The 25,101-nt window shown below is 34.8% G+C and overlaps 1 protein-coding gene and 1 non-coding gene across 2 annotated transcripts in view; one reads left to right on the forward strand and one right to left on the reverse strand.

Moving 5' to 3' along the window:
• The window catches only part of LOC132716747 (histone PARylation factor 1-like), a 40,091-nt gene extending 36,500 nt beyond the window's left edge, over positions 1–3,591 (forward strand). The window contains exon 7 of the mRNA XM_060700080.1: positions 3,264–3,591. Within this exon, the coding sequence (XP_060556063.1) occupies positions 3,264–3,565 (302 nt within the window). The 3' untranslated portion in view covers positions 3,566–3,591. The remainder of the gene's footprint in view (positions 1–3,263) is intronic.
• Positions 3,592–19,543: 15,952 nt separating this feature from the next.
• On the reverse strand, positions 19,544–19,615 carry Trnaa-ugc (transfer RNA alanine (anticodon UGC)). Its single transcript has one exon. It is a non-coding gene; the product is annotated as a tRNA-Ala (tRNA).
• Between the last annotated feature and the right edge of the window lie 5,486 nt (positions 19,616–25,101).

A 25,101-nucleotide genomic window follows, 5' to 3' on the forward strand; every position in this document is an offset into this window, starting at 1 on the left:
GAAACTGAATATACGGGTGTCAAATATACTGTGTTTGCTCCAACCACAGAGCAAGAAGTGAAAGCATTGATTAAAAAATCAGCCACCAAATCCTGTGAGTTAGATCCCATTCCAACATGGCTGTTAAAAGAATGCCTAGATGAACTAACACCAGTGATAACCAGTTTTATAAACGTGTCCTTGGATGCTGCTTATGTACCAAAAATGTTCAAACACTCACGAATAAGACCACTTCTAAAGAAACCAAATCTAGATCCTAACGAACTGAAAAACTATAGGCCTGTGTCTAACTTGCCATTCCTGTCTAAAATCTTGGAAAAGGTCGTTGACGTACGACTTGAGATCCATCTGAAGACAAATAATCTACACGAGGTCAACCAATCTGCTTATCGCAAGTTCCATTCGCCCGAGACTGCATTGTTAAAAGTTCAAAATGACATTCTACGGTCTTTGGATAATAACAATGTGACTATTCTCGTGATGCTTGATTTGTCTGCTGCTTTTGATACAATTGATCACGGAACGCTCCTTCGCCGCCTTGAACGACACTTTGGAATTACAGGCAAGCCACTCGCATGGATGACGTCATACCTGACCGACCGATACCAGACTGTATGCATAAACAACAAACTATCACAGCCAGTCCACATGGAGTACAGTGTACCTCAAGGGTCTGTCCTGGGACCCAAGAGCTATGTGATGTATACGAAACCTGTCGGAGAAATCTGCCGTAAACATGATCTAAACAACCATTTCTTCGCAGATGACTCACAACTCTATCTATCCTTCAAACCAGTGACTAATATTTCAATTCAAGAGAATATAAACCGTATTGAAAGATGTCTTGAAGATATTGTAAGTTGGATGAATGCCAACATGCTGAAGCTAAACGGCGATAAAACAGAGTTGATCATCTTCTCATCTGAACATAACGCACAACCTGTTTCAGATGTTACAGTAACAGTCGACGGTTCGAAAATTAGCCAATCATCTAGTGTGCGCAATCTTGGTGCATTTCTTGACTCGAACATGAGGATGGAACAACATGTAAATAATGTCTGTAGGAACTGTTATGCACAATTAAGACAAATCGGTCACATCAGACCCTATCTTACTGTTAAAGCAACCAAATCTCTAGTAAATTCACTTGTTACTTCTAGGTTAGACTACTGTAATGCACTGTTATATGGAGTCTCTAAGCAGTCAATGACCAAGTTACAACATGTTCAAAATACAGCAGCTAGAATTGTGACCAAAACACTCAAATATGACCACATAACACCTATCTTACGTGAACTTCACTGGCTTCCGGTAGAGTATCGGGTCGAACATAAAATTTTGACTTATACATATAAATCCCTCATCGATCAATCACCAGCCTATATGAAAGACATGATAGACGTGTACATCCCAGTCAGAAATCTGAGGTCCCAGAATAACTCAATGACATTAGTTGTGCCTAAATCTCGGACAGTACGATATGGTGACAGGTGCTTCCAGACAGCCGCAGCGAAATTATGGAACGCGTTACCACCTGACGTTAGAGACTGTAATACCTTGCCATGTTTTAAGAGAGCTCTCAAAACACATTATTTCATAAAGTTCTTTGGACGTTAGTTCATAAATCATCATACATGTACTACTTTTGCTATATTATCAGTGTTAATTTTAATTGTGCCATGATTTTAAACTAAATGTGTCTGTATTTCTTACCATCCTTTACTGGTTTTAGATTATCATTATTGTTTAATAGGTTTACTTAATTAATGTTGTACATTATGTCTTATATATATATATATGATTATGTTTTATCGGATTTATGTAAAGCACTCTTGAACATTTATTATTTATGAAAAGAGTGCTATAGAAATGTGGTATATAATAATAATAATAATAATATGACAAAAGCCTGATAGGCTTACAATTGCTGTCCTTAGCCATGATTGTTAAGTAGGTACATTCATACATTTAAATAATAAAGGAGCTCCAGAGAGGTTCCAGGGTTGTTTTTTTTTTTTAACTTTATACAATAGAGGCCTTCCCAGATGATTTTTTTTAAAACTTTAAATAGAGCAACTTGGACACTTAAAATGAAAAATGTAAAAAAAGACAAAATAGAAAAAAAGGTGCCATTGTAGCCTAATTTGAGTTTAAAGCATTGACATGCTTATTATGCAAAAACAAAGTGAGAGAATGATATGAAACTTTGCATACAAATTTTTGGTATAGACCAACATCAATGGTATAAATGTCTCAAAAAATAATTTGCAGTCCTGTCTGATCAAAAACCTTCAAAGAGGCTACCATGGATTTAGTAATAAATTAAATTTTGTTTAATAGTGCTACTTTTCTAGTTAAATAAAAATCATTGCTGAAACAGTGAACACCTGGATTAGTCTCTCATCATCTTATTATGTCCCCCTTCGAAGAACAGAGGATATATTGTCTTTTTGCAGCATGATGTTTCTTAATTGGTCTGGCCGCACTACCAAATAGGGATATGGGGCTATCTAACTGTAAACAGAACAAAAGAGAACGATAGACTTCATTCCGTTACTATAGAGGAAGGGGCCAATGGCCCTCTAGTAAACAAAATAAAATAACAATAGTATAGTCCTTTTATCCCAATTTGGTCACATGTCCATCCGTCCCATATTGTCCCTGATATAAACTAAGTCGAGAAAAGCATGGGCCCATTACCCTAAAACTTCATAGACTTCACCAGTAGATGACACTTACTGATTTTTGGGTAAAGGGTTCAGAGGTCAAGGTCACATGCCAAAACAGTTTCCAAGCAACATTGCATGCAACTTCCTGACATGCTGAAGAAGATAAAAGGCATATTTTACAAACTTTTCTTGTTGCTATTTAATCAATCCTCAAACCTGCTGTGGGTTAGAATCCCGACAGGGACTTTGGATTCTTTCATGTGAGGAAGCTATCCAGCTAGCTTACGAAACGTCGGTGGTTCTATTCAGGTGCCAGTTCGTGCCTGAAATAATGCACGGAAGGGCACCTGAGGTCTTCCTCCACCAGTAAAACTGGACCGTCGCCAAATGACCTATACTGTGTCGGTGTGACGTAAAACCCAAACAAACAAACAAATTTAATCAATACTAGTGTAAAATATTGTGAAACAGAAAAAAAAGGATGCCAGGCTGAGTTTATTATATAAGCAAACTCTTTTTCTTTTTTGCAAATCTATATGTTTACACAAAACCTCCTTTTCTTAACACTTAGTCTCATTTTATTTCCGATTTCAGCCGATCTGAAAAGAATGTTTAAAAAGATTGCAGATAGTAAAACCGATGCAGAGCGGGACAAAAACTTTGAGCCACTACAGGAGATAATAACACTTATTCAATTCGCTAATGATGAGTGTGACTATGGTGAAGGTCTCGAACTTGGAATTGATTTGTTCTGTTACGGCGGGGAAACTTTCCATACCACAATTCGGCAGTTGCTGTCACTTGCGTACGATCTGTTAAATAGAGAAGAGTATGGACGAATTATTGAAGCTCATTTAAAACATCGGAAACGGGGAGATGATTTGAGTCAGTTATGATTTTTCAAATAGTCTGATTTATTCTGGCTGTCAAATGTGAAATTGAATATTTTTGGAGGCCTGCCTTTGAAGTAACTGTTGGTTATATTCGGCGTAGAAAAAATAGTTCAGTATAGTAGTCGTGATGTTAACTTGAAGAAGGTTCTAAGTATATATATATATATGTTTTGACCAGTTGGGGATGCTAATTTATCAGTATATAAAAAAAAAAATGTTTTGAACTAATGAAAATTTGTGTATTATATTCTTATATGTTTAGTATTAAAGAGGATTTAGATGTGAAGAAAATGTAATTTTTAAACCCTGTATTGAAAGACAGGATTTAGAATAATTATTGTTATGCAAATGTTGGTAAAAGATTGTACAGTTCTTAATGTGACTTGAAGATGAATGATAAAATGAGCCGCGTCATGACAAAACCAACATAATGGGTTTGGGACCAGCATGGATCCAGACCAGCCTGCGCATCAGCGCAGTCTGATCAGGATCCATGCTGTTCGCTAAGAGTTTCTCAACTTGTAATTGGGTTGGTAAGCGAACAGCATGGATCCTGATCAGACTGTGCGGTTGCACAGGCTGGTCTGGATCCATGCTGGTCACAAACCCATTATGTTGGTTTTTTTGTGATGCGGCTCAAATTATTGATGAAATTCAATTTCTTGCTTTCCTAGTTTGTTAGAAGCTTACTTGAGCACAACATGCTCATGGAGAGTTATTGTGATCCCACTCAGGTCTGTCGTTTGTTATCAACAATTTCTTGAAACAACCTCTCTGAAACCAATGACTAGATATCATCCAAACTACACGGGAATGATTCTTGTGTGGTCACCTGTCAAGTTGAATATATCTTAAAGTTCTTTCTGTACTAATGGTTTATAAATTCCACAATTATCAAAAAAAAAGTATATGATATTGCCAAGTAAGATAACTGTGCCACCCATTTATATGCCCCAACCATATAATGGCTGGGCATATAGTGTTACCCTGTTCTGTCATTCTGTCATTCCGTCATCATCAGTTTCCGTTTATTATCTTAGTAACAGTTGCACACATTCAACTCAAATTTGGCATATGGATATGTCATGAGAAAATACAGGTCAAGTTCAAATTTGGTCATGGTTCGATAATTTTTGGCAGAGTAATGCCCCTTTAACTTTGAAAATAATATGAAATTTTCAGTTTCCATTCATTATCTCCCCAATGGTGTTACACATTCAACTCAAACTTCACATATGGATATGTCATAAGAAAATAAGGTCAAGTTCGAATTTGGTCATGGTTCAATTATTTTTGGCAGAGTAATGCCCCTTTAACTTTGAAAATAATATGAAATTTTCAGTTTCCATTCATTATCTCCCCAATGGTATTACACATTAACTCAAACTTATGGATATGTCATGAGAAAATACAGGTCAAGTTTGAATTTGGTCATGGTTCCATGTTTTGGCAGAGTTATGCCCCTTTTACTTTTAAAATAATATGAAATTTTCAATTTCCGTTCATTATCTCCCCAACACTATTACACATTTAACTCAAACTTGACATTTGGATATGTCATGAGAAAATACAGATCAAGCTCGAATTTTGTCATGGTTCGAAGATTTTTGGCAGAGTTATGCCCCTTATACCATGAAAATAATATGAAATTTTCAGTTTCCATTCATTATCTTCCCAAAGGTATTACCCATTCAACTCAAACGTCACTTATAAATACGTCAGTGGAATGAGCAGGTCAAATTTGAATTTGGTCATGGTTCATTGATTTTTGGCAGAGTTATGTCCCTTTAACTTTGAAAATAATATGAAATTTTCAGTTTCCGTTCATTATCTCCCCAACAGTATTACACATTCAACTCAACCTTGACATATAGTACGTTAAAAGAATGCGCAGGCCAAGTTTGAATTTTGTCATGGTTCAATGATTTTTGGCAGAGTAATGCCCCTATCACCTTGAAAATAATATGAAATTTTCAGTTTCTGTTCATTATCTCCCAAACAGTGTTACATATTCAACTCAAATTTTAAATTAGGATACATCAAAGGAATGAGCGGGTCAAGTTTGAATTTGGTCATGGTTCAATGATTTTTGACAGAGTTATGTCCCTTTCACTTTGAAAAAAAGAAGGAAATTTTCAGTTCACATTCAATATCTCCCCAACAGTTGTACATATTCAACTCATATTAAAGATATGGATATGTCATAAGAATGCATTGGTCTATTTAGAATTTGGTCATAGTTTGATGATAGCTGACAGAGTTATCCCTCTTGAACTTTGAAAAAAAAATCAGAAATTTAAAGTTTCCGTTCATTATCTCCCCAATGGTTGTACACATTCAACTCAAATTTAACATATAGATACATCTTAGAAATAAGAAGTTCAAGTTTGAATTTGGTCGTAGCTCAATGATTTTGAACAAAGTTATCTTTCTTGAATGTTGGAAATGAATTTTGAATTTTCAGTTTCAGCACTCATACTTTTGTGGAAATGTATGTAGCCATTATTTTGGCTTCAAATATGCAATATGCAATTTACAATAGGTTAACACTGAATAGTTTCAGTGCCTTGAACTTTGTATAAAAATGGTTTGTGTTAACATTGAATATTAAGGGCTTTGAAAATATAATTTGTGCAAACAAATTTGGAACTAAATATTATAACATCTGAAACTTTGGTTGCATGCGTGGGCATCCGTGGCGTGACAACACATTTCTAGTTCCCAGTTATTTTCCTGTTCATCACAAAATAGTGCCTAGTATGGTTGACCTTTTCTGGCAAATTGATTTTATCTTAAATTTCTTCTAATTACTTCATTTATTTAATGATATCTTCCATATTTGGTAGGACACTTTAATGATACTCTTAACTGTGGAGTAAAGGGTCACTGGGGTCAAGGTAAATGATGTAAACAATAAATTTTTACATGTTTCCAGATACAGCCTTTATTTTTAAAATGTCTTTTATGTTTCATGTCTAGGTAGGTCTTCTTACTTCCAGTTTAATTAGGAGTCATTCAGGTCAAGATCAAAATCACCAATGCCAACAATAAATGTTTACACTTTTCCAAGTGAAACCTTTATCTACAAATGTCTTTTATATTTTGTTGAGCATAACTGGAGAAGTCTTCTTCCTTTAGATGGAGTTAACTTAGAGGTCAGTTGGATCAACAGTGTTTCAAATAGATTTTTACATATTTGCTCATACAGCCTTTATTTATTGAGAGATATTTATTGTATTTTATATATGGTATGAACATAACTTGCATAGTATTCTTTCTTTGGATTGAATAAGGGGCCAAGGTCATGGGTGACAATAATAGATTCCTACATATTGCTCATACAGCATTTATTTTTTAACTGATGTCTTTCATATTTGGTAGGAATATAACTTGCATGGTCTTCTTCATTTGGATTGTGTTAGGGTTCAGTAGGTCAAGGTTGCCAAAAGTGACTTCTACATATTGGCTTATACAGTATTTATTGACTGATATTTCATATTTTGAGGAAACATTCATTGGATGGTCTATTGTTGGGAGTCACAAGTCAAGGTTATCTGTATTTACAGTAGACTTTTTATACGCCTGTTTGAAAAACAGGACAAATAATAGTTTCCCTCCTTGAGGTGGGCGTCATCCAATTTTTGTCTAATCCGCATTGAGAGGAGTTTAAACAAAACTTCATAGGAATGTTCACCACTGTGAGAAGCAGTGTTGTGCACATGAACCAGGTCTCTAGGTCAAAGGTCAAGATCATACTTAGAGGTCAATGAAAAACGCTTGTCCATAACAACACGTTTGATACCATGAACTCAATTTCATAGAAAAATAACAAGAATGTCTTTGATAAACCCAAATGCCCCCTACCCAAATAACTGTCGGTGACAAATTTTCAAAAACACTCGGTTATGGAAAGAAAATTTGCCAAAAAAAATTGTAAAAAGTTATATAACTCGACAGAGTCATGACCTTTTGTTATTGTGAAAAAATGTAACATTCTTGTGGTATCAGATGTGTAGACCCAATGTCTTGAATTTTGAACTGTAAAATACAAAATGAAATCCTAATATCTTGGCATTTATGTAATTCTACACCATAGCAAAAATGTATGTGTGTGTGTCTACCTATTTATCAGTTTTCATCAATTGTTATTTTAGTGATCTTATAATGACCTTAGGTTTTTTAGAAGATTGTTTGTGGCATCAAATGGAAAAACTATTCATAAGATAATGTTTGGTATAGATTTAAATTACCATTTATAAGTTACAGAAAATTTTTATGACAATATTATTTTAGTGCAAACAGTTGAGATAACTGTAAAATCATAGTGATCATGGATGGCTAATTATTGAAAGTACATGGCAGGTATTGGCTACCCTTGAAAGTTTTTACTGAGCATGACGTCCTCGTGGTATGTTATGGTGACTTGCTGGGTCTGTCTGGTGTTGTGCATTGCCAACTTCTGTTTCAAACAATATCTTGTTCTAAACCATTGAGCCAATGTTGTTGAAACATGGCAGGATTGTTCCTTGCATAAAGCTTTAATCCCCCGTCTTCCATCCGTCCATCCACTCTCATGGGACAGTAATAATGTGGCTAGAGGGACAATAGGTAACTGTTCTTTCTCTTTGATGTCATTCATACAGTTATGCTTTTATGTGGCTATTTTCTTTTGAGTGGCTAAAAAGAACAATAGAGAGAACAATAGAGTAGCCACATTATATGGATAGATCATATTGAGGAGTGCAGTGCACAATAATGATAATTCTACCCTGCATTATTTTCAGTTATTACCCTTTGTTATTTTTCAAACTTAATTTTTGTCCAGAGCATAACTCGAAAAGCCTTTGAGATATCAACATGAAACTTCATGGGTGGATAGATCTCACTCAGGAGGTGTGCAGTGCACAAGAATGATAACTCTACCCTTAATAATTTTTGAGTTATTGCCCTTTGTTATTTTTCATACTTTTTGTCTGGAGCTTATCTCAACTTGAAACTTCAAGGTGGATAGATCTCATTGAGGAGGAGTGCAGCACACAAGAATGATAACCTACCCTGCAGTTATTGCCCTTTGTTATTTTCAGCCATCAGTATTCACATAGGTTTCAAATCTGTAATCACTTCAGCCATCAGTTTTAATGTCAAAAGACCACTTTAAATTGAATTATTCTGCTCTACTACATATACATTCTTCCAATGAGCAAACACAATTAGACCTGCCTTGAGGGGTCATTGGTTTTCCTTATATGTATAGTGAAAAAATTATTCTCCTGAAACCACAAAGGCTAGAGCTTAGATATATGTATAGTAAAAACATTTTTAAAAAATCCCCTTGACAAATATTTTGACCCATTAATGCAAGTGACTCCAAACTGGAACAAAGTAAAGAGGACCATGTATTTTATATTTAGGTACATGGGTAGGAATATGGATCACTTGTCAAGGACCTTGATGCTAAATATGATTTTTTACACTTGCTGAAACAACCTATATTTTTCAACAGACTTTTAGGTGGGCGCTACATTTGCTACTTTTCCTTTGCGTTTTCTCTTGGCCCTCCTTTTCCCTACTTTTTAGCTCCGCTGACAAAATACTCAGAGGTGAGCTTTTTTTTTATTGCACTATGCCATTTCTTAAATTTCTTTGAACAACATCTTATAAACTTCTTGACCAAATTTCAGAGGAATGATCGTTAGTGGTTCTCTACAAAATTTATTAAAATGGTAGCAGTTTGATGCATAAGTAGATGACAGGAGCTAAAAATAGACTTTAAAAATGAAATCTATAAAAAAATCTCTTTTATCGCAAAATATATTTAAGTATGTTTTGTGAAACTGCAATGCCCATAGCTAAGGTATTTGACTTGTAGCATTGCCAAGTGGACCTCTACAAAAGTTATATACCGGTAATTCATACCTCTGGGGTCAAAATTGGTCCTGCCCTGGCGGTCACTTAGTTTATAGACTTTTATAGTAAAAGTGTTTTTTATGTATGTCAAGCCCCTTGGGCCAAAAATGGCCTGGTCCTGGGGGTCATTCATTAAGTTTATATTGACTAGAATAGGCAAATACATTTAAGTCTTCTTGTGCGAAATTAAAATGTTTAGAGCTGACATATTTTTCATGAATAAATTTGTAGGAGACATCTTCATTTTTTTTAAATAGGTAGCTTTGGCAAATAATGACAAACCCAATGTAATCTCATTACTGAGTAACAATGAAAAACAAGAATTGTGAGCTTTTCTAGCTATGAAAGCAATGTGAGTGATCCAAGGCCATCAATCATAGCCCTATTGTTTTAGATATAAATATGCTTTAGATATAACTATAGTCATGTGTACATATTCATTTTAAGCTATTTGTATTCATCAGTCATCACGACTGTGTGCCCCCGTCTTGACTTTTTCCATGGAATATTAAACTTACAAAAAAAAAATCAACAAAGGAAATTTATTTTTTCAAGATCAACATATTTAAAGGTGGGTGCAAACCAATAGTTTCAAAATTCTGTTGCATGTAGGGATGGCTTAAATAGTCGTGTTTCTCCTGGTTTAAGAGCTTTTTATGTTTATTTTTGCATTTTTTGTGGCTTAATATTTCCGATAAGAAAGTTGAGCTCAGCCATTGAATTTAATACATGAACGTACTAACAAATCTAAAACAATCTTGATTTCTTGTATAAGAGCTTTTTTATAATCATTTTTGCATTCTTTAAGAAAGTTGAGGTATTGCCATTACCTACTAAGTCATTGACTTTAATACAAATAAATCTAAAACATTGAAATTGCTGGGGTGGATGCACCTTAATGAGGTTTACATGTTATTATCATGTTGTTATGTTATTATCATCATGTATACGAAAGGTTATGCCCCTTTTTGACTCAGATTTTTTTTTTGCCTTGGTGATCATTTTTGTTAACGCCTTCTTTTTAGCCACGGTTATCCTTTTTGTTAACCTTTCCCTTCATAAAGACGTGTTTTGACGGCTTTTTGCTCCCTCCCCCCTTTTTTTGAGGCCTCAAACAGTGAAAAAATGTCATATTTAGCCCACAAATACTGTTTTTCGTTTGAGAAATGTTGTTAAAAAAGTGACCACTTTTTCGGCGCCGCCCACCACCAAAATGATACATTAGGGGGTTGCCAGAAGGGGGATGTGCCCCCTTCTGTCTGGAGGGTTTGAAGGGGGCGGTAGTCCCCCTCCTCGTCAAGAAAATGTTGGACATGTGACAGACTAAAAATGGCCTCAGGACGATCTAAGGGTAACTAGTAACCGACGCTGAAAAGCTTTTAACTCTATCTCAATTCATTGAGAAGTTGCAGCACTTTGAAATCAGTTTTGATGGAAAAAAACAAAAAACAATGCAAAATAGTGATTTCAGCAATTTTGAGACGTCTACCGTTGCCATGGTAAATTAAAATTTACGATTGAGCATACTGTTACAGAGGCTATGGTCTAGTCAACAAGTTTCATCAGTATTGAAGCATTTTTCATAGTTTCATAGCAGTTTGAACTTATAACAGGAGGCTTTTTAATGAAAACGGCCACTTTTCACAATATGCTCATGGGGTAAAAGTTAACATAAAGGTACATTTTTATGCTCCCCAAAGGGAGAGCATATACATGTAGTTGCCACCTTGTGCATCTGTCCGCGCGTTGTGTTGTCCGGAGCATAAATTGAAAACCCTTCGATACAATTTGTATAAACTGCACACAGTGGTAGAGGGCAGAGTTCAATGCCAAAGAACCATATCTCCCCTTTAAAAAAATAATGTCCAAGACATAACTCTAAAACTATAAGAGATATGTGAAACTTGTAGGTAGATAGATCTCAAAATTATAAGAGATATCAACATGAAGCTTTGTAGGTAGTTAGAGCTAAATTTGTAGATGTGCAGTGCACAAGATCCATAACTCTGGCTTGCCTTATTTTAGAGTAATTGTCCTTAGTTCATTTTTACACTTTGAACAATGGCCAGGATATGAACATTGGCCAGGATATAGCTTTGAAAGTATAATAAATATGAACAAGACACTTTGTAGGTAGATAGATCTCATTGGGAAAATATGCAATGCAAAAAAAACGTAACTCTGCCTTGTCTAATTTTGGAGTTATTGCCCTTTGTTCCTTTTTCACTTTGTCTGGGACATAACTGTGAACTATAAGATATATTAACATTAGATAAATGTCATTGAGTAGAAGTGCAGTGCAAAAACCGCAACTTTGCATTGCCTATTTTTTGAGTTATTGCCCTTTTTTATTACTGTGAGCTTTGTCGGGGATATTACTGTGAAAATACAGGAGGTATAAACAAGAAACAAAGTCGATAGATAGACCTCATTGAGTAGAAGTGCAATGCAAAAAAAAATAATAAACAGTTACTCTGCCGTGCCTAATTTTGGAGTTATTGCACTTCGAACTAACTGAAATTACAAGAGGTGTACGTACTTTCTGTGTCCAAATCCTATTCGGGAAGCATCACCAGGTTCTAACCAGCTATTGTTTGCTAAAGTATCTCTCTCTTTATTTTTTGATACTTTCACAGATATACACTTCAAGAAAAAAATCAAAAATATCAAGAGCAAAATATTCGGTCAAACAGTTTCCCGGAATTATACATGTATCCATTTTCTACTTTGAGAAAAGTGGAGCGCTCTGTCCGTTAAGTATGTCTGTATTCAGAAAAGCCTAAACGCAGCTGGTTTTAAGTAAAGTGTTAGGTGTCACAATTGTCGGTTCGAGTGTTCAAATATGTTGACTTGCCCTACATTGCAACACATGGTTTTGTTTGTGAGCAGTTGACTTGACAATGAATAAAAACTAGGGCTAAGTTAATTACTGCTAAAATCTTGGAAAGACATGTCCATAGAAATAGTTAAAAATAATTAAAATTGTATGTAACCGTTACAGCAAGCAGTGTGATTTCCTGTGCAGATGTTTTTCCGGTGTAACGACACACAATTTTTAAGAGTGTAAGTTAACAATTTACATGTAGTTTTTGCTTTCCAGTTTTCACATTGATTTTTACACATTTGTTAGTCATATTTCGGTGGTCGAACCGACTTACCTGCATAACTAACAAGTAAATTTTACTAATTTCTCCGCAAGTGACCTACATGTACTACTTATCCCGCATGAATTCCAAGTCAGCGATGAGAAAAAATGACCATGACACTCAACGCCAATGGCCATAGTTGATCTCAGACAAATTACGCCTCCCGTCAGTGGTTGAGTTAGCGACTCCTGTTATCGGGTGTTGTCGCTATTGAGCTGAGCAGGCAGAGAAAAATGCAATTTAATCAGCCCACAGACCATGTTTTTGTTCTGACGCCAATGTTCCGCTGGTTTCCTGTACTTACCCGTGCTTAGTTTTAGGGCCGAGTTGACCCCGATTCTTTACTTTCCGTGGTGTTAATGTGCCTTTTCAATTACACATGAACATAATGTGATGCGTTAATAGTTTGAATTATGTTTCGGCTACTCCCTAGTCATTGCGGGGATAGAGGAGGAGCACAGTTGAGTCTCCATACATGCGCGAAATTAGCATGGGATATGTCTAACACGCCACCAGGGAGCATTTTGAGGGAATCGTGCGTCCTCTCTCTGTTCCCACGGGGTGGGTGATGGGAGTGGGCGGGGATCATACAAACGTCAACACTTACTCAACACTGTCTGCAGATTTGAAATCCGTGATACGGATAACAGTATAGCAATACAACGTGAACTTGACGTCATTTTCGGCATCATTTCCAAGACATATATTGCTAGATTCGAAAAAGAAAAAGAAAGTATTTGATGTCAAATTCTGTACCAATTTCTTTGGGATATGCACCACACGGGGGAGGAAGTGTTACACGAAGGATGGAGTTCTTATGATAACTTGTTTAGGAGTTCTTGTGATAACTGTCACGGAGTTTGTGGGAAAACATTTGTATATACAACAAAAACACTCGTTAAAATGGTTATTTTCATCGTTCCAAAATGAGTTTTAGGTGCTAAATTAAACTTTAATGATTAATTAAGCTTGTCTTACATCTTGTATTATTTGTCAAAAACTAATCCTGTGAATTAGTTTTTGACACATAATGCAAGATGTAAGAAAAGCTTAATCATTAAAGTTTAATTTAGCACCTAAACTCATTTTTGAACGATGAAAATAACCATTTTTAACGAGTGTTTTTGTAGTATACACAGATGTTTTCCGACGAACTCTGTGACAGCTATCACAAGAACTCCTGAACAAGTTATCATAAGAACTCCATCCTTCGTGTAACACTTCCTCCCCCGTGTGTGCATCGTATATATAAAAAATAAAAGTTATTCATGGTTAACATAATTCAGGGTCTTTCAAATAGATATCACCATCAAACATATTTAGGCGTACTCTCGGTTGATGTAGAATCTTAACCTGACTTTTTAATCATGGCGTAGATTAAATAATGCAAGAAAACAAAAAAAAAATAGCTTGCAACTTAATTAAGTCCGGTTATATAGTGTTTGATAAAACGGCTCATTTACTAAAGTAAATCCAATATACTGCGGCAAGCCGTACATTGGTAGGCCTACAGAAATAAAAAAATACTTACGGCTATTTCAATGGTAGGATACTACGTCATCGCGCGCCTGTTGAATGCTCCCACTCGGACCATTTTTTTGCAGACTTGAAGGTAAAATACAATTTTATTTAAATATAAGAAATAGAATCTAGTAACAGAAACAAACAAGATTGCATTTGAAAAAAATGCTATGCCACCGCATTAATACGTACAACACTAAATAGTAGTGTAGGAACAGATTTTTTTTGTTTCTATACAATTGAAGATTGTCATAATGCATAGATCCCTGACCTATCTAATTCTTATTATCAGATTAGTGGTTAAATCTGTTATTAACTCAATAAAAGATCAGTGTAGGAATATATCAATGCACTTGAGTCTAGTGAATTTGGTGGTGAAGGTATATCACACAGCCTAAATATCATGACTACATCAAAGGACAACACAGTAAGACACTTTGTCAAAATCTAGGTCACCTGATATCAAAGTTCAATTTTACAACTTAAACTGTGCACATGGTCAAACTTCCATTGCTGTACATCAAAGGACAAGAAATTATTGACTTTCCCCTTGGGCAAGGCAAAAGGTTTAATTCAAAACAATCTTGATACAGGTCCACCAAACAACATTTCAAGTCAAATATCGAAGCTGTAGCTTTCTCCCATTCAGAAAACATTTGTTTTATTTTCTGTTTTTTACCATGTGTACATAATGAGAATCACTGCCCCCAGGCAGGGCCAATTTTGACACCAAGGGAAAAATTGGAACAACTTTGGTAGAGGACATATAGATGACATTATATAGCAAACATCAAAGCTCTATGCCTTGTACCTTCAGACAAAAATATTTTTCTTTTACTTTATGTACATAATGAAAATCAATGACCCCTGGGGTCCCCAGGGCTATCATTAAAACAATCTTGGTAAGGGTCTACCAGACAATGCCTCATGCAAAATATCTAAGCTCTAGGCCTTTTGGGTCTTTACATGAAGGTATTTTAAGTTTTTACTATATGTACATATAGTGAAAATCAATGACCCCCGGGGCAGGGCCGATTTTGACCCCAGGGCTATAATTTGAACAATCTTGGTAGAGGTCTACCAGACAATGCTTTATGCAAAATATCTAAGCTCTAGGCCTGTTGGGTCTTTACAAGAAGATTTTTTAAATTTATTCTTATAATTCCTTTTGGTTGCCATGGCAACCAGATTTCTGCATGGAATGAAATTCTTTGAACAACTTTGGAAGCCCTTCACACAAGAATCAATCCTGCCAAGTTTGGTTGAAATTGGACTTGTGGTTTTTCACAAGAAGATTATTGAAGTTCACTATATAATCTATATAACACACACGCACACGCACACGCACACGCACACACACACACACACACACACACACAGGTGAATCGCTATATGCCACCGCATCGCAGATGCTGCGGTGGCATAAAAATATTGTAGCGCGCCAAAGAAGCTATAGTAGATTCTACTTGAGATAATTGTAAAAAAAATTATAGATTTATTGCCTGGTTTAGGCCTGAAAACTTGATAAGTGTTTTTCTCTGAATGCTCCCACACGGACTATAAGTAATAGAAAGAGCACCGAAACACGAGGCTATCTGATTTGTACGAGGGGGCGTAGCCCCCGAGTATAAATCAGATTGCCGAGTGTTTTGGTGTTTCTCTTTGGTTTCTCTTTTGCATCATAGTCAAACATAAAAACACGTTCCCTGTTGTCACAATATGAAACCCCGGCAAAAATGAACCAATGAACGAACATCTGAATATGATATTTCTGTCGCTTTCCCTTTCTCTGCCGTCACGATGTGTAAACCCCAGCAAAAATGAGCCAATCAATGGGCATGCTCTGGGGTGCGGGTAACTAATACCCGCACTCCAGTTAACGCACTGTGCATGTATATGTATACGATTTAACCCTGACACATTTTGGCAATATCCCGGAATAGTCCCCCCGGGGATTAATCTATTTCTTCTACTGTAAACAAATGTCCGACTTCACTTTTAGTGATAATCGGGATCACTCAGACGCTTGCTTCTAAAAATAAGTTATGTAAATTTCACTTACCCAGAATTCAACAGCTGTCATCTGTCAAACTCGATCCTCTTTGCTTCAATTTATGTACATAGTTCTTTTTTTAAAGACATACTTTGTCTTAAAATGTATATTTTTACAAATAACCAGCAATGCTATTAGAAAGGAAAACGTTAAGCCAACGTTAAATTTTGAACGGCATTTCCCATTGAAAGAATAGTCCCCGGGGACTTTTCTTTTTCTAATAAAATAGTCTTCATTCCGTATATGACCTATTAAAACAGTCACCCCAAAACATCTCCAAGCCCCATTTTATAAAACAGTGAGGCCCCCGAAGAGAACCCTCTTCCCGGGAAAACTTCCCTTCAGTAGCATGTGATATAAACTTGAAAGAGAAATACAATGTATGTCTCTCTCTATATATAATCCCGGTAAAGTCCCCGGGGATCATTTTTGAACGGCATTTCCCATTGAAAGAATAGTCCCCGGGGACTTTTCTTTTTCTACTGAAATCGTGTTCATTCCGTATGTATGACCAATTAAAACAGTCCCCCAAAAACATCTCCAAGCCCCATTTTATAAAATATTGAAGCCCCCGAAGAAAACCCTCTTCCCGGGAAAACTTCCCTTCAGTAGCATGTGACATAAACTTGAAAATGAAATATGTCTCTCTATATATATAATCCCGGTATAGTCCCCGGGGATCATTTTTGAACGGCATTTCCCATTGAAAGAATAGTCCCCGGGGACTTTTCTTTTTCTACTAAAATAGTCTTCATTCCGTATATGACCAATTAAAACAGTCCCCCCAAAACATCTCCAAGCCCCATTTTATAAAATATTGAGGCCCCCGAAGAAAACCCTCTTCCCGGGAAAACTTCCCTTCAGTAGCATGTGATATAAACTTGAAAATGAAATATGTCTCTCTCTATATATAATCCCGGTATAGTCCCCGGGGATCATTTTTGAACGGCATTTCCAATTGAAAGAATAGTCCCCGGGGACTTTTCTTTTTCGACTAAAATAGTCTTCATTCCGTATATACGACCAATTACAGGATGTATATTTATATATATATTTCTCAATTTTTATTTAAAAATGTTTATTTACGGAATGAATGATATTTTTATGAAAACTAAAAAATTAAAAATAAAAAATGTTTCTGTCTCTATATATAATCCCGGTATAGTCCCCGGAGACTTTTTATTTTTCGAATGAAATAGTGTTCATTCCGTATGTTTTACTAATTAAAACAGATATTTTTATGTATATTTTTCAAATTTTATTAAAAAATGTAAATTTACGGAATGAATGTTATTACATTATAACATAATGGTTGGTATGGAGTAAACTTGTACATTTTGTAAAGATTTGTAATTTTCTTATTTATCCCTTTTTTGTCCTCTTTTTGCAATGTTTGCAACAAGTAAAATCTAAATAACATTCATACACATAAATTTTACCGCCAATTTTTTCAGGCAAAAAAATCATGATTTTCGTAATACTAATGTGTAGGCGGCACACAGCCCACTCACTATTGGCTAGCATTCTTCGGGTAATTTAGCGCATGTGCACAAAAACATTTTAAGCAAGCGTCTACATGATCCTGATTAAACTTGTAAACAAATCTTAATGGTGTTACGTGTGGTAAAAAAAAGAAAGGAAAAGACTATTCCGGGATATTGCCCACATTTTCAACAGAAAGGTCTCCAAACTATGATACAAGAAAAGGGTTAAAAACCAAGATTTCAAGCTTGAAAATTATTCATGTTTTAGATTGGTTCAGCAGGTGCGCGATGACGTAGTATACTAACTTCCGAATGGAAATGATGCCGAAAATGACGTCATAGTCACGTTGTATTGCTACACTGGAAAAACAACAAGAAGGTACGTGTCATTTTTATTATCTTTGTATTGAGATAAATGCGTTATATTATACATGTATAACAAGGGGCAGGACGTGAAGTGGTTGCACACTTGGTTCAAGCGAGCGAATTGGTTGCCAACTTGACAAAATGGCAAACACGGCGTCATTTTTTGAAACGGGTGAACGAATTTTTGCCAGGCAAGTCAAAGAAGTATAAGTTTGCAACCAAAATGTGCTTGAACAAGATATTTTTGTGTATTGAACGTTATCTTCGGACTGGCGAACTAAACCATTTGTACTGCATTGACAGAAACATATTTTGTTATTGTTAAATGCAGTTCAAAACTTACAAATTCGAATAAATTAGGAGAAACCCCGATCAGAACAGTCACATGTCAAATTTCAAAATATCTACATGATCAGTTTATATCTTCAATAACTTCGTCAAAACAGAATCTAGGATGCTGAAACCTTAAACCGAGTGTGGAATATATATTGCATTATGGAATAGACATATACTAATGAACTTCAAAATAACAAAGAAATCCACTTGCCTGGCAAAAATTCGTTCACCCGTTTCAAAAAATCACGCCGTGTTTGCCATTTTGTCAAGTTTGCAACCAATTCGCTCGCTTGAACCAAGTGTGCAACCACTTCACGTCCTGCCCCTTGTATAAAGTAAAAGAAGATAAGTTGTTTATACCGCAAAAATAAATTTACTATAAGATCACTATGTTCACCATTTATGTTTCATACGATGAATTATTTATCTACTTAAAACCTTGCTTAATAAATGCGCTTGAAAATCACAGACGCTTCGGGTCAGATTCTTCCCCAACGTGATACGCCCCTGTAAACAAATGGACCGCTAATAAGACGAGTGTTGAAAATAAATCACACATACTTTTTTTAATTTTCACTTCCCTACCTGAAGTAATTGTTTGCTTTTTGTTATTATTTTTCGCATGTATAAAGTTTGAAAGTCATACAGATAGAGAATAAACACTCGAGAACATGAGTAAGAGTTAGACAAAAAAAGTAATAGTTCTATATGACATCTTCGAACGGGTCATGGTTTTATTGTTATAAAAGGTACTGAATTTGACTTGAAAGACCGTGGTTTTACCTACACTCATTTAATATTATCTATACTGTACATGTATATACAGTCAGATTTGACAGACAAGAAAAATGTTCTCACGTGAAAAGTCTTGAAACTATAAAGCACCGATGTTTGGGTTCAATCCAAGTTTTGCCAGTTAATTATAAAAATGTGGCATAAAAACTAAAACAATAAGGTTTCTGTAACAACACTAAATGTAATTATACAAATGTATGGAGAGATCACACGAAAAAGATAAACAAAAAAAAACAATTTCATGAACATTCATGCACCTTTTTTTTCTTTTTCTTTTTTTTCTTTCTTTTTCTTTACTTTAATTTTTAGAAAAATGATTTAATTAAATCGGTAAAAAGAAAAAAAAGTAAAAATAACTGAAAGGAAAAAAAAGTGGAGATGCCGGGGATCGAACCCGGGGCCTTTCACATGCAAAGCGAACGCTCTACCACTGAGCCACATCCCCAACTGATACAAGATGTGATTACAAGTTCTACTATATAGCTAAAGATCAAATGCAGTATGTGAACTAAATTATGACCTTTGTGACGTTTATTTGTGTTAATTTATGATATCTTAAGTTTACACTTTTTCTTGATTATTGATTAAATCTATTCCAGAGTCATCAGTTTCGATATAGCGCTAATAATCAAACAAGAAATTTGAATTTTAAAAAAGATACTCGGCCGAAGTAAACCATGTTAACTTGCATATAATTATGTTAGTTGCAAAGACAATGAAATAGTAATTTCTTGTAGGGTTATTAATTTCGAAAAATGGAACACTAAGATGTGTTTCTAAACAAACCTGTAGATATATGTGTCCGGTAAATATATACAGTATAGGCACTCGGTAAGACAATATTTGTTAATAAATATATAAAAAATTATAAACATTAACATTGTAATTGAACACATCAATAATCATATTATACACATGTATATTAGACACTTAAAAATATTACAATCATAAGCTAAGTTAACTATCTGATAAGTTCCGATATTATTCCCGATATTTTGGACAAAATTTAAACCTCGATCATATTTATGTGAGTTCTTATGTAAAATAAACTGTTCACTAGAAAAAGTGAATATCTCATTATGTGGTGGTTTTAGAGAAAATAATAGAAATGAAAAGGGAGATAATTTAGCAAAAATATCCATCTGGATTATCTGTCCTGAAGAAATGCATTCCGATTTTTATAGTGAATAAATATTACATGTTTAAGTGAATATCCTTAATACATCTAGTTTTTAAGAAAATTGACCTTTACAAAAAGATTAACCGGGCCAAAAAGGTCAAATATATAACTTTGCATTAACTTAAGGGTTATCTGCCTTTTAGATATTGCATCACATGATCCTATGGTGAACACGCAAACAAAGTTTAAAGTGAATAGCTTTAATAGTTTTTTGAGAAAATTGACGTTTAACTATTACTTATTACACTGACCATGACCTTTGACCTTTTGACATCAAAATCAGTATGACGAGTAAAAGTCATCAAGGGGTTAACCAACGCCGACGTGTAGGTCATAACAATTCCTCCACCATTGTTTTCTATGAAATCTGGGGCTAAAATAAAAAAAAAAAAAAAAAAAAAATAGATTTATCGTTTAAAAAAGTCGCAAATCGATAATAAAATTCAAAATAACTTACATCCGCAAAAATACATTAGCTTTAATAAATATAGGATATTGTATAAAAAAAGTTTGGTTTTTCAAAAACAAAGGATAGATCGTTAAAAAAGCTCTCCTACAATTACTAGCAAGATCACGGAGAACAACTTATGATGGTTTAAATCCCACATATGTATTTCTAAATGAATTTTGACAGATACATATACTCCTCTCCTTGAAGTATGCCATGTTGGTACTATATCGCAGTCATCCGGCAGTAGCGTAGACTTTGATATTTTCGATATTTAGTCATTTTAATATCCCGGCGTAGACCCATGCAGTAAACATATTTACCGAATACCGAATAAAATATGTTTACAATTATTTTTCAAACTAGCTAGTAGTCTTGCCAAAATTCTATTTATTTCCTTTATTTGGCCACTTTTTTAAATTGGCCGGGTTTAACACTAGTAAAGCGCCACCTAACGTGAATGACTGTACCAACTCGTAAGGGATTGCCACTCTGTTGACATATTAACTGCATACACATATTTGGGATAGTAGCAGTTTAAATAGTTTAACCCAGTGCAATCGTTAACTTGGATCGTATTTATTCTTACCAGAATAAGCTTTATTTAACGGAATTTTAATTACAGTTCACTGTCAGGTAAATTAGTTTCATATAATTTAAAATGTCGACAGAATCACACGTTTTAGTTCATCCTGGTTATGAACAACTACCGGCTTGTACAGGTAACGTTTTAACACCTTGATCTTTTTTTGCCGGCAGGTGGCATTGTAACTTTACTTGTACAACCGGTTAAGTTGATTTCACGCTTTTTATTAAGAACACCGAATATAACAAAACTATATGTTTTTCTTTAATTCACTTCGTGATTATATCTGTTTTATTAGTAGTATATTTTTATTTCTCACAGTCGATTTCCCTTTAAGAGCCTCGTTAAGGAAAAAATGAAACGAGTATTTTTAAATTAGTGAAACTTTTACGCACATTCTTAGCATATTTGTATTACTAATATTTCCTTTGAATGATTTAAGTCAGTAAGTGGGAACGCAATCAATGTACAAGACCCACGCATTTCAGGGTATGATTATCACGCCTTATATGGACTTAAATCTCACAATCACAAAAAGAATTGTTTAGTCAACAATTTACCTCTAAATTCCTTTCAGCTGAGAGCTTTACACGAGATTTCGGCGTATTTACGTGATTAAGATATGCATGCACTTTTCAATAGAAGGCTTAGTTGAAAACTTGATATTATTCTAAAAATTTAACATATGTCCCCAAAATAGACCAAAAAATATGGGACTACCCCAAAATAGACCAAAAAAATATGGGACTAGGCCAGCACTAGAAATATGATAGTTATGTTATTCACACCAAGCTTTAAAGATATAAACCCATGCAACTTTCAGTTTCATCTAAAAATGATGTTTATGTTATATCTGCACGTACTATAAAATGATACCATCTAAAAATAGTTACACTCGAAATGAATTGAAATAACTTAAGACATCGTACGTGTTACTGTACGTTGCATATTGTCAAAAATGAATAAAGTAGTCTTGCATTCAATTGCTAATATGTAATATGTTTATTTATAAAAGAAATTATAAGCCAATTATTTGTAGATAGCTTAAAAGGCCAAAAGTGTCAGTAAGGGTATCTAATTATTAAACTTGTATGCAAATGGTTGACCCTTCGCCGGGTTGAATGAAATTAGCATACTTTTATTAAATAGTATTCTACAGTTCTATATCAGATAGTATGTAAGTGTTAACATACTGTCTTGGTCTACTTAAGTGAAGTATTTATCCTTCATTACTTGCTGAATCGCCTTTAATACTTTAGAATGCATTTTTTAAATATACAATATATCATGATATTAATTCATGTTAACGATTGCATAAACACTCGTGATTGTGTCAACATATTTGTGTGCATGATATTATAAACACACCCTCCGGGCACTTATAGTCACAAACGAGAAAACAACAATGCATTTCCTTGATCAGCAAAGATAAACAAAGTCCCGTTTGTTTTTTATTAAGCACTAACTGAATAATTTCGAGTGGTCGAATTTTTTTTCTTGAAATGCGGAACACGGAAATGTTTACGATTGGGGACAAAATTATATACTATAGACATAGATAATTTCAGCACAGAAATATTCGCGATTTTAATCAATATTTTAATGATTGACAGTCAAAGAGGGGGATTTATGTAAATAATCAAATATTTGCTAACTTAATTTGACTGTAATAAACCTATGATAAAAGTAAGGACTAAAGTCCACTTGAAACGGCTCGAAGCATCAAAATTTTGAATGAATTTGTTACGTCATATAATTAATGGAAAATGCATTAACTAATACAAAGAGCATCGACACCGAGACTATCAGATTTGTATCAGATTGCTGCGTGTTTTGATGTTCTTTGTCTTTTGTATAATATGCGAAAATAAAAAATAAAAACACGTTCCCTGCCGTCACAATTATGAAACCCCAGAAAAAGAAATCAAGTCACTTGGAATGGATAACGATAGAGAAGTCATATTCAGATGCTCGTACATTGGTTATTTTTTACTGGGGTTTCGTGGAAACGTGTTTTTATTTTAGCCACTGACAAAAATATATTCCAGTCCAGCTGGTAAACGTATCTTTGGACCGAGCTGTGGGGGGGGGGGGACTGCAACCCTGAAGCCCGGACCAGAGACCGCAACTATGACAGGCTGCATAATAGTGTAAATGAAATACCATGTATTTCAAATATGACTAGCTAACAACATTACTGAATGCAGATAAAATGAAGGACTGAACCAGCCGAAAGTTTAACATTTTATTTTTGTAACTTTGAATCATTGTCATAGTTTGGAACCAAGTCATTTCATCAGTCATATATTCAGGAATGTATGAAGGACGTCATACGTTGACATAATTTGTCTGGAAATATTTCGGCTGGTTGGGTTAAACGTTGGTCTTAACTCTCAATCGCCGGACATTTTACCTTCATTGCTTGCGTTGGCTTCCTGTTGAATGTTTAATAGAATTATTTAAGTCTGACACGGTTTTTACAGCGGCTTTCGCTGCCGAATGCCGGGTCGTGTAGGAAGTGGTACATTATTAATCGGATGCAAGCAACTGCGTTTAATGTTAAATACAGTCGGATGCCGATTAGTACGGCAATCGGATGCCGGATGGTACCGCAATTTATACGATTTTCTTTCTGTGAACTTATTTTATTTCTTCTTTCTGGCGAATGCAGATCCTCATACAGTTGATGTGATATATACGAGCGGATACGAATTCGTTCCTCAGTAAATTATACGGAATTTTGTATTTCGTCTATATATAGACGTGTTCCTGTTTTTGTATTTTACTGGTTTCTTATGTAACTCAGCTTATAAATACTGAAATGGTTCACAGGATGTTGTCTTCAACAGAATTGTGAACGTACCATACCATGTGCAGTGATCTACATCTCTGCCACGTGCTAGTATATAAATAACACATGGGTTTGTGGGTAACAGTAAAAATATCATCCCGAGGAAAATACTGTTACCCGAGGCGTAGCCGAGGGTAACAGTATTTTTACGAGGGATGATATTTTTACTGTTACTCACAAACCCATGTGTTATTTATTTTATTACCCCGAACAAAAATACTGAGATGATCTGAAATTGTCAACTAAATCTAACTGTAACAAAAATAAACCAAGAATAACAATAAACTGTCCTTACCTTTTAAGTTTTAAGTGTACTTTACCGTAGGCCTACTTGAGAAGTTTTCTTTTTCTTTCATTCTTTAAGCAAATGATGATATCTACAAATCATAAACATACAATAAGCTAGGTTTTATTTAGGAAACAAAACACTAACCCATTTACACGGTTATGATCTGTGAAATCGGATCCTTCTGTTTCTAGAATATTCTTAGCATGGTTTTTGACAAAATAACGATGATATCCTATGTCCACCACATCTGTAACGTTTCACTGACTAAATTTGTTAAATAATCCTTTGTTGCATGCTTAAATCGTCTGTATGTTCCAGTTTGACACATTATTTACATTGCAATTACTTCCGTTGAAAACGGATGTTCACTTTTCGACTATTCAGCAAAAAGATATTTTATACGCGAAAAGCTCACCAGGGTGCAAACAACTAAATTTTATGAGTGTCATAGGGACTCAAGAGGAGAAATTGATGTCCTATCGGGGTTTAACGTTGAAAATAAGAATGAATCGAGAACAAAATGGCGGCCATTTCATTTCATTTTATTTAGGAAATAGACCACGTGACCTCTTAAAAA

Source organism: Ruditapes philippinarum, unplaced genomic scaffold (genome assembly GCF_026571515.1).
Source record: "Ruditapes philippinarum isolate M1 unplaced genomic scaffold, ASM2657151v2 ctg2031_1_1_1_1, whole genome shotgun sequence".
In the NCBI taxonomy this organism is placed as follows: Eukaryota; Metazoa; Mollusca; class Bivalvia; order Venerida; family Veneridae; genus Ruditapes; species Ruditapes philippinarum.